General features: G+C 37.4%; 1 protein-coding gene across 1 annotated transcript in view; it reads right to left on the minus strand.

The window, feature by feature from the left end:
• The window catches only part of LOC150080703 (chondroitin sulfate proteoglycan 4-like), a 162,630-nt gene extending 154,138 nt beyond the window's left edge, over positions 1-8,492 (minus strand). Inside the window, exon 1 of the mRNA XM_090381724.1 lies at positions 8,339-8,492. Within this exon, the coding sequence (XP_090237850.1) occupies positions 8,339-8,405 (67 nt within the window). The 5' untranslated portion in view covers positions 8,406-8,492. The remainder of the gene's footprint in view (positions 1-8,338) is intronic.
• Positions 8,493-11,263: the final 2,771 nt, after the last annotated feature.

An 11,263-nucleotide genomic window follows, 5' to 3' on the forward strand; every position in this document is an offset into this window, starting at 1 on the left:
TATGAGCAATATTCTAGTGCGCCTGCCTTAATAAATGCTCTTTTCTTCTTGTAACGCCTTTGAATTGCAGGGTTACATTGCATTTTCTATAGTTTCATTGGATTTTCTATAGCTTTTGCTTCCTGAGAAAACTTATTTTTTTCAATTGTTGATTGAACTATTCTCCTTCTCTCTCGGATATTTTGATTTCTTTTGCTGTTCTTTAATGCTTTTTGGTTATAGCTCTTGCGAGATCATTATTAAAGTCTTCTCTACTGGCTTCCTTTAGCATTCCAGCTTCGAGCAGAAAGACATCCAAGGATGATTTCCGGATCATTCACTTCGCTTTGCCCAGTTTGCATGCCCCTGCATGCGTTTGCTGAACTTCAATGCACTCCCACTTTAGTTGGTTGCAGTCCGATTTAAATTTATGAAACTTTGGGTTAGCTTAACGACCTATGATACAGCGGGGTCAAATTGTTATATTCTCCTTGTCATTTGTGAAGAAGTCGAAGGCATTCTCTCCTTTTTTCTCCGGTCTTGTAAACTTCCAATACCAGTAATCAATAGCTTTCTGCCTCTATTATAATATTAAATCTTGGTGCCAAAAAATATCGAATTTTTCGAATAAGTTTAATTTAAAACTATAATTTTTTTGTGACACTGGTTTCAAATTAACAAAGTCTTCCTGCATTTCTTTGCCAATTGCCACACCGCTCATTGGGATTAGCATCTTTTCTTTTTCGGTAAGGATGAAGAATCTCATTTTGCTTTCATTAAAGTCATCAAACAAGGTCACCATTTTGACCTTGTTTGATATTCGATTTTTGGTATTTAAGAATTTCCTAAATACCAACGTCTTATAAAGTTTTCGCTTGCGTTTCTGTTTAATAAAAATCATTATAAATTCCAGCTTAAAGAATTACGTAAGTGTATCTTTTGAAATAATAAAACAGTTAATTTCGTACCAATTTCGATAATTGTACCTCATGTACCACTCCTGTAAAGTTATTACAGAATAAAGCTATTCTTGACAAGTATATCGTGGTATTTGTATCTTTTCAAGAAGAATACCATTTTCCACAAGGTTCAGTAGTCTTTTAACGGTTGAATTGAAGTTCACTTTTTTCCATTTTCATCACGCCACTTATTCCTGCCCTCATTATTCACTTTAAGGGACCTGTTTTCTGAAATATTGTAGAAATATAAAGAAATGCAGTGAAATACATTTTTGTTACTGGGGGTTCCGTAGAATGATCACAAAGTCCAGCAGGTGCTTTCGTAACTGGATATCGTTGAAAGAAAGCGTTGCTGATGGTTTTATATTGATTCCAGAGAGAAAGAGAGAGAACTGAGAATAAATCGGAAAGATCGTTTAGTTGACCCAATATTAGTTTTGAAATAACTTCCAACTCATAAATCTCTACAAAATATTTCTCAAGAAAAAGCGAATTTATTATTCGGTTGAGTAGCACAGAAAGGGAAGGAAATGATCTTGGCTCGTGCGAAGTCATTCTTTGCATTGATTAAACTATTTTCCTGTTTTTTTTTTTTTTGGTTTTTTTTTTTTGACTACCTGCTGAGTTATGAACATCCAACGAATCTAGAAAATTAACTGCAGTGAGATACCACGTTGATCCTCTGTAGCTCAAGTTGTTACCTCTAGGATCTGACGAGGCTTACCTACATGGTATTGGGTAAGCTGTGCAAATTAAGTCCCATGGCACAGTGAAGGGGAGGTATTAATACCATGCTGAGCGACACTTCTCTAATTCCAGGGAAAAAGCAGTGAAAGAGAAAGTGCCAGAATTAAGGAGGACTTTTTTTGCTTCCGATGTCTCTTGTCCCTTTGGACCGTCGACCTGCCACAGTAATGGTAGGTTCCATTACTGTGGCAGGACATATCGTACATATTATCAGTAATTGCATCCACTCTATCAGAAGGGTTTCAAAGTTCTCTATGCAGTACCATCTAGACAGGAGTGCAGTTATACTTCACTCATAGCATGGGTTTGTCAAGGGGGTGACCTTGTCTTGCCAATTTGATTGGATTATATGATGAAGTAACAACGGAACTTGATGCAAAAAAAAAAAAAAAAGAATATTTTGATATATATTTAGATTTCAGGAAAACTTTTGATACTTTTGCACATAATAGACTGCTGTAGAAATTGAAGCAGGATACTGTTGAGTGGGAAATGACAGAGTTATTAATGGGCACTCCTCATCGTGGATTAATGCTATCTGTGGAGAACCCAGGGGATCAGTGCTGATCCCATTGTTGTTTTCTGTAGGCAAATCGACCAGAGAACATACGCAATTTACAGACACAGTATGTATATGTGTTAACTTACCGGGTGACCCTAATGTAATGGTTGTTGTGTTGTTTTCTGTATTTATTAATGATATTGATGAAGATATACCATACTGTATAAGTTTGCAGATGATACAAATGTTGGCAGGGTAGCTATTGACAGTATGCTACTGCAACAAAATCTAGAGAAATAGTTAGGCAGAGAAATGGCAATTGCGGTTTAACATTCATAAATGCAAAGCACCGCATATGGATAGCAGAAATCTCAGATTAACGTGACAACTGTATGTTCTATACTAAGGGTAGTGGCAAATGAAAAAGACCTGGGGTAATTGTGCAGTCAGATATGAAATTCTCTGAACAGTGCTGCCAGGACAGCACATGGAGTTTTACCAATGATATACAGGGATTTTTCTATCGGGGATAAGGAGATGATTAGTCCATTGTATAAGGCAATGGTCAGGCCGCATTTGAGCACCACATACAAGTCTGGAGGCTTCATTTTAGGAAGGATGTAGATTGCTGGAGCGGGTACAAAGAAGGGCAACGAGATTGGTGAGGGAACAAAGGGGTGCTCTTACCAAGAAAGACTTCAGTTTTGCAAACATTGCAGCATCTGAAAACTAGGCTCACCTGCGAGACAATCTGATTGTGTTTAAGGCTTTAAATGGATTGAGCAAGCTCAATGCTGACGGGATTGTTCCTCTTGCTCAGAGGACGCACATGAGGGGAACATAAATTGAGGAAGGATGGTTGCAGAATAGATGTGCGGAGGTTTGCCTTTAGCCAACGGATTAGTTGTTTGAAACAAACTTCCATCTGTTGTTGTGGAAGTCGATAGTCTGAATAAATTCAAGGAAAAACTAGAAAAACTGTTGGAGGGAATGGATAAGTGAAATGGGAATCGTTTTTTCTTGGCTGATGCTGTATAAGCTTGTTTTCTTGCATCATTTGCTCCTACTAATACTACACCGAAATTGGAGAGGGAGGAGATATCCATAAACAGTTTTAAGTAGATACATGTTATTTATAAACACAGTATAAAACAATAAGTAGATCTATATCGAAAAGTGTTTTATATTTATTTTTCTACACACCGTGGTCTGAGTCAGATACAATAACTTATAATATGAAGGGTACCAGAAATACAGTAAAAAATACAAGCATCGCTAACTTAATAGCATCAGTGTTTTAAGAGGAAAATTAGTGGTGTACGTAAGGCTAGGGTAAAGGGGGAAGGTGAATCTTATTGAAAGAGCTGAAAAGTCTATAAAACGTTTTAGAGAGTTTGGTAAACAAATAAGAATTTCGAACAAGAATCACATCTCTCTCTCTCTCTCTCTCTCACACAGAAAAAAGTTTGGTGGTTCCACAATTCATGCATATATATAGGTAGTTTTTTTTATGCAGGAGTGATTGTAACCGGGAGGGTCAGCTCACCTTTGCATAATCTAGATTAGTGAGAACTAGTGGTCAGGAGCGAGTGTGGAGTAGTAAAATAATTTTACTTGTCTCTGAGGTTGTGGCCTCAATATGCGATGAAAACTGTAATGAACTGTGCAACAAGACAGCTGGATCTTGCGTGTGTTTATGAACAATTTTCGATAGGTCTGTTCACAATAAAATGTCTTCTTGAACAGGACTGATATACAAGCTTGGAAAAGCTGAAAACTTACTTCTCGTTATCATGAACAATTTGACCACATTTTATGCCATAGTAGTTATAATTTTTTTCGCTTAAAACAGCCACAAAATAGTGTTTCGAGCACCATATAGCTTCATGTGGCCACCCCAAATATAAAGAAAATTCTTTAAATAACTGAGGGCCCAAAGGCGAGGCCTAAGAAAATTGATTCATACGAAGAGAAACGAAAACTTTGACTCCGTGGGTTTTGTTTATTTTTTAAATAGTGAATTTCTCCATTGAAACAAGCAATATACGAGCAAATTCATTTCAGATTCCCAGAATAAACCCAGAATTTATTCATAATTTATCGCCCCTCAGTTTAATTTAAAACTGATTTTCTCAGATTAAATTCCTGATAAAGATCTAGATTTAATAAATATGAATCTGTTATTTTCATTTTGCCAGCACTATTGCCAGTGAACTCTTGTACCACCTTTGGGTTTACCTTATTCTCGAGATTTCTAAATAATAAAAGAAGTGACGATGAGATAACTAAACCCATTCATCCGCTGACGTCTCATTTCTTCTGATGGTCTCTTTCGAATCGACAGATTTTCCATTTTAAAATACGGTTTGAGAAAATTAAGAGGACCTATTACGTTCGATGGCTTTCTCAAACCATGCCAAGAATCTGCTGGCACTCATGAAAGCACCATGAGTTTTCCAATGGCGTAATCTGGAACTCTTGTTATCTACCATTCTTATCGAAGGATTAGTCAATATAACGTATCTGGAAAAAGAACTGATCCCTATCCGTTCAAGGTCTTGATCCCTTGTTGTGTCCAGGAACGAATAGTGTTTGTTGTCAAATAAACTTGAATTAATGTTTCCATTATTGTGTATGTCCTGTAGATGAAACCAGTTTAGCGAAGTAAAAGTATTCGCTGAAAGATGCCATTCCTTCCAAAACGCATGCGCCAAAGAAAAAGATTATTACTGAACTTTCAATAACTTGATATAAGTATTGAAAGTTGCGCACAGAAAGAAAGTATTACATGATAAATGTTAAAAACGCTTACGTTAAACTAAAGCAAATGTAAGGCATTTTGACGGGTAATTTTTATTATGTTTTATTCCATTAAACATAATAAACTTAAAGAATTCGATTTTTTATATAAAAAACAATAAATAAAGACTAATAAATTTCATATTAAAAGTTGACTTCTGTTACAATTCGCTGAGAGAAAAATAAGCTCTGACAACAATATGCAGTTTATGTGAAAAATATTTTACTTTTTTCGGTTTCATTTTACCCCTTGACAAGTATATTGTTTATATATATACTGTATATGCAACTAAATACAGTATTAAATATCATTAAAAAAAACATTCTTTACAGAAGCTTCAGAAATATTCTTAATTTTAAAAATACTTCCAGTGGAATAAAACATGTAAAGAAACGAGAACACTGAACAATTCCAAACCTCAGGAACTACGAAATGTGTTTTAATGGTCGTTCTAACTTGCACTTGGATATTGTCGAGGATATTGAACATCGATCCAAACGGGAAAAAATAATTACGTACCAACCACGCGGGAAATGCAGAGAATAGGAGGGATGTGAACAGAAAAAGGGGGAATATCGAGTGAGGGGTCTTTAAGAATACTGGGTGCTGTGAGTTGCTTTGCTGATATTGCGTTAAATTCTTTGGGATTATGTCTAAGTATCGAAACAGATAGAAGAAGGAAGACGGAGAGAAGGGGAAAGAAACTTCGTTCTCCGAATAGCAAATAAATATCTCTGAAGTTGCTTCTTAATCGACTAACTGTGGACTTTGTCGATCGATCAATCAGTCTAACGTTGGGAGATCATGGTATCAGCGTCGAGATTCGTTCTATCAATTCTTGAAGATACAGAGGTGTTCATTCGATATCCTTGAGCAGCCGTAAGGGCTATAAAGCAGATTTTTTTCCTTTTTCATAAAAGAAAAGCCTAGTGGTAGCAACTGACTTTCTTTTTGTAAACACCGGAATGCTACCAGGCAATCTGGGAGATAGTCGGAGGGAATTCTTCTCGACTGAAAACACAACAACACGAGAGGTCACGAAACGACGGTAAATAACACCGTAAATCAATTCTATGTTGGGTGCTACGTGTAAGATCAAAAAAGAAAGACACGACTTTTCTTCCAAAGATAATTTGCTGGTGAGTACCGTGTTTTAATGCTCGCGAAATGCAGTGCGTGCACAGCTGGGTTCCCAGCTCCAGCATAATTCTCACTCCTGTATAGGTACTGTAGGGAGAGTAATTCTATCACTGCCAATATTCCTATCAAAGAAAGTGTTTGAAATGAATTATTTTGATCTTTTTTTGAAGCATTGAAAGTTGTTGTTGTGTGAAGCAAACTGCGCTCGCAACGTTTCGAACTATGACCTTGGTAACAGAGGTCGTTACATAACACAAAAATTATACCTGGATCATAATTACCGTATATGGTGGTTGCAGGGTTTTTCTATAGATCGAATAAATATTTCTACAATTAATAATAATAAAGAAACGTATATTCTGCGTATTATTATGATGTAGAAAATGTATAAATGATGCCATTGTGTACTGCGTTGTTTAAAACATGCGTATTTGATCATTGCGTGTTGTTGCTGGAGTTAAGTCAATAAAATATTCTTATTTGGTCATTATTACTGTAAGAGACATCGTGTGGCCAATGATTGTTTCGTTTTACAAATGATTGTGGTTGAAACAGTCGTTAATATTATCGTTGTGTTTGGGAATACATTTAATGAGAAACTTTTAGTAATGCGATTTTAGAAATTAAAATTAAACTCTCGAATAAAATTTACATTATATTTTGAGAATTTAAATGGTTTTGACTTATTGACGCCGGGAGGCGCTCAGTCTATCAAATTGCTTTCTTTCTGTGGTCGGTTTATAATTTTTAGGGATGAAAAACTAATATGCTTTTCTGATTCTGGAATCAGAAAACCAGCGAAGGATTCCTAATTTCTCCATATGACCAACAATCCGAAAAAAGAATATTTGCTCAGTTTTATTGGATAGCGAAATTTTCTTCAAAGTGCTCGGATCACAGAAATATTATGAAAGAAAAACAGAAATGCAACTATTCGTTATTAACGACAAATTCTCAAAGTCTGTATGTCACGAAGGCAACGAAATGGTCATCAATATGCAACTGAAGAAATCAATCTGGTTATTCTCCTTGAACACACTAACCATTCTTGACACAGTAGACCAACGATTAATTGTCATTACCATTGTCTTTCTGCTCACTTGAAAGCGGCCCGCAGAAGTTAGCGAATATTTATTCCAAGGATATTTTGAAGGAATTGATCCCCCTCTCGTATGGTGCGCTGATCCTACAGGAATTACTCGTAACGTTTTTTTATAAGCGATGATTTCGTCATACTGTGCACATTCATTTCAACTGTTTCTTTCGTACGACTGATTGCCATTCTTACCAAAACATGGTGTCTTATTTGGCGTGGAATGCGCCAAAGAGTCCTTTTGTCAAAATACTGGACACCAGGATGGAGATAAATCAGTTTCGAAAGAATTCTGTGAAAATAGTCAGACTGTCTTCGTGATCAGAGAATATCACTTTTCTCAATGCGATACCCGCGAGATCAATCAACTTCCATTCCCGCTCTATCTTGTACTTTGCGCGCGCGCGCACACACACTCAGTCAATCCGAAATAAGGAAGTGACTAGCGGGATTTTCCCACAATATAAAGAACAGTTACAGGCATCAGAGGATGTACAGAATAAAGTAGTACGGACGATTAAAAGAATCTTAAGATTATCATTTTAAGAATATCGGGATACGAACTGTCAGAGTACTGAAAGTGCGGTAAATATATCTAAAAATACTTTCGATTGAAGTCAGAGGTCAGCCAAGAGAGACGTGCCATTGTACTCTAGCCTCAACGTAGGAACTACGAAATATTGCAATTCAAGCATAAAATATCATCCCGCTTGTCCTAAACGAGTTCGTTTGAAATGAGTTTATTGAGAATCTCAACATGGAGGAACCGAAAAGATGGACTGACTGGAATGAATTGTTCAATGACTGGAGAGAATTGTTGTCCAATTTGTGCAGCCAGTAACTTCGCACCAGTTTCACCATTAGCCCTAAGGAACATCAACTTCTTTCTTACTCGCCCATAAACAAGGTTAACGCTTCCCTTAAAGAAGGTCGTCAGCGTCTGTATTCCATGTGCCAAGGAATACCACCCCCCCCTTTCCACTACCCGCCCGTGGTTCTCTCGCCAGACATACTGTATATACATTGCGATAACCCCCGGAAATCCCGCCTAGGGTCGCGCCAAAGCCACGCGCGCTGTGGTTATACGAGAAACAAGTACAAGAACAAGGTTGACTTACCAGCGTCGAGAAGGAGAAAGGAGTTCGCGGCGAGCCAGAAGACGACGAACATAGACGGCCATGTCATGATCGGTCGTCTGACGGGTTAGCGACCATATTCCTTAAGTGTAACGGGTAAAGGTTCACTGTGTCAAGACTCCTTTACACTCCTTACCTCGACTGTCGCTGTCGGTAATTTAACACCGCGACTCCACCTCCTCCGCCCGCCAACCCGACACTCAACCTTGACATGTGCGCCGACCGGCAGCGCCATCTAACGGGAAGATAGAGAGAAAGCGTTACGATCTCTCTCTCTCTCTCATCGAAGCCACTTTACTATTGGGTGTTTCGAAGACGTCAGCAACTGAGTTCTGTGCGCGACAGTCTGTTGCATGAGAGATCGCAGCTTTGATGAAATGGAAATTGAAAACTTCAAAGTTTCTGGTTTCCGAAGTGACTTCCAAAGTAGAAGCGGCGTCTTTAAAATTATGTAATAACGTGTGGTGGATCGCGATGCAAACTCCACCATCCTTCGCTTTTGCTGATTTGCATAATGGAACCTCTAGTTTGTTAGAGCTGAGCAATGTCTGCTCTGCGGACAGATCCATCACTCCAGTAAAGATTCCCAGAGTATATAAACCCATACGTTTGACTGGTTGGTTTTGGTTTTAAAATTTTTAAAAAGTTTTAATCTAAATTTTTTAAGGAAACCATTTGAAAATTAACTGGAGTTTTTTTATTATTTTTAATAGTTAATGTTTCTTCAATAGACTCTGTACAAGACTCCTCGAAAAGGAGAATTGGAATCGACAAAGTAACTGAAACTTTGACAATGCCATACGATCCTGCCATTGAAGTGTCATGTTAATAAATCAAATTTATTCTGAGACCGGTTTTATCCGTTTGTAAGGCAAAAAAAAAAAAAAAAAAAAAAAGGTGAAATTCAATGTGAAATTCGGGACCTCTGCTCCTCTTGAAAAAAGATAGTAAAAAGTTCACATACATAAAGACAAAAGACTGATGTCTCCAAGACTGTTGTAGGAAAAAACCTACCAAACTAGTACAGCATACTAAATCAAGGTGCGAGACGCGCCTTCACGTCCACCATAAAGAAAATAAAGACAGGAAACCACAAGAATCCCTTTTTCAGTGAACATCAGCCTCTGTGAATTCCTAAAGGATTGAATTTCGCTCGTTGACTGCTATCCACGAAAGAGTCTCCGGATGTTCCTATATCCAGAAAGGAAAGAACGAACAAACTGAACAGAATTCTAAACACAACATATGCCATGGCCTCGACAATTCCTTCGGTCCCTCAATAAGTTCCTTGTTCATTGACAGAATTAATACAGAAATGGTCAACAAATTTAAAAACTAAGGATTAAAAATGCATTTAAGTTTTGGGAAAAGAAGAGCACAGATATGATCTGAAATGGCACAAACTCCCTCTCTCCCATCCCGGTGGCGCCTCCTGCTCGCTCTATTTTTTTACATGCCCCCTTCTCACCGACATACAGAGTATCAATTTAAAGCTAATAAGTTAACTGATAAGTTCAGGCTATGGGAGTTTTACATTTACGTACAGGTGGAGAAATTTATCATCTCCATTATTCCGCAATACTCCCAATTTATTACAAAAGTGCAATTATGGGGACCAACAGGTCTTTATGATTCGTAAACCCCAGGCTATTTATGTAATAGGAATAATTAATTTACCATGCAGCAGTAAACTGGGGGGGATTGAAGGATGGAAAGGCAGCATGCAAAAAATATAAGTAAAAATAAGAGGAGCTCATCAACTGAATTCTCCATTATGGAGTCTCGCGAAAGAAGGAGAGAACAAACAAACGTTTGGCCCCTGTTTTTCATCCATTTATTGAAATTATTGATCTGCAGTGTTTATGACAAATAGCTATTAAAATCTTCTCGCTAATAATGGGAAATGCGTGTTATTATAAATTAGCGCAATAAGTCAAGTTTAACTTCTTCTGCAGTAAGGGTTGGTGACTCTTTATTGAGCAAAACCAAAGTCACAACCGTTCCACCTCTTCTCCCCCTTAACAAACTTAGCTCCTTGTATTTTTAATTTATTATGGTACATCGCGATCTCCAGGATATTTTTGGAGACAAACACTTTGGGGGGGGGGAGGAATTGTGACCCAATGTTTAATAATTGCTAGTTGAAAACATTGCTAATCAACCGGCGATACGCAGATGGTCCTTAATACGCGAGGTCCTTCCAAGGAATATGCGGAAATATTTAATTTTTATCTTCTCACTCCATAAAACGCTTAGCCGAGCGTTGCAGTAGTAGATGCGTGTGTTGTGACAGTAGTTTAAGCTCACGCGACCGATAAATATGGTGATGTTCTTATATTCTCTCTATATTGTGAACTTATCTGACTTATGTGGTCTTCCCGGAGTATAAACAGAAAATTTATTTATTTTATGACTCTTATAATTTCGTATAATAAATAAAATTTCACGTATAGCGGGATTTTTAAAAATTTTAAACTCTGAAAAGGTTTTTTTTTTATGTAAAATGTGCACAACATAACCTAAGAACATATAGGAGTGTTAAAACTGTACGCACGTTAGGCCAATTCAATAGAGGTGTAGTTAAAATGAGGAACCAATTTTAAAACTGACTCCACACTCTTTCAACCAAACTGATCAATCCCCAAATAGTTTGGACCGTCAACGTTTGCTGGCATGGTGCATTATGGCTTTCAGTTGCTCTTTCGCTGTAAAGCTCCTGAAAACAACAAAACTAGTGCACAGTACTTTGGTATGCAGTTTATCCACAGAAGGACATTAGTTCATTGATATGAGAGAAAACTTGCTAAACTTTTAACAATTTCTGCATTCGAAAAATTCTGGCTCTCTTTCATCACAAGAAAGGACCAAACTGGAGATATTATTCTAGCCCTTTGTCACGCTTGTAAT

This window comes from Mastigoproctus giganteus, chromosome 9 (genome assembly GCF_048544385.1).
Source record: "Mastigoproctus giganteus isolate SK-2022 chromosome 9, ASM4854438v1, whole genome shotgun sequence".
Classification (NCBI taxonomy): Eukaryota; Metazoa; Arthropoda; class Arachnida; order Uropygi; family Thelyphonidae; genus Mastigoproctus; species Mastigoproctus giganteus.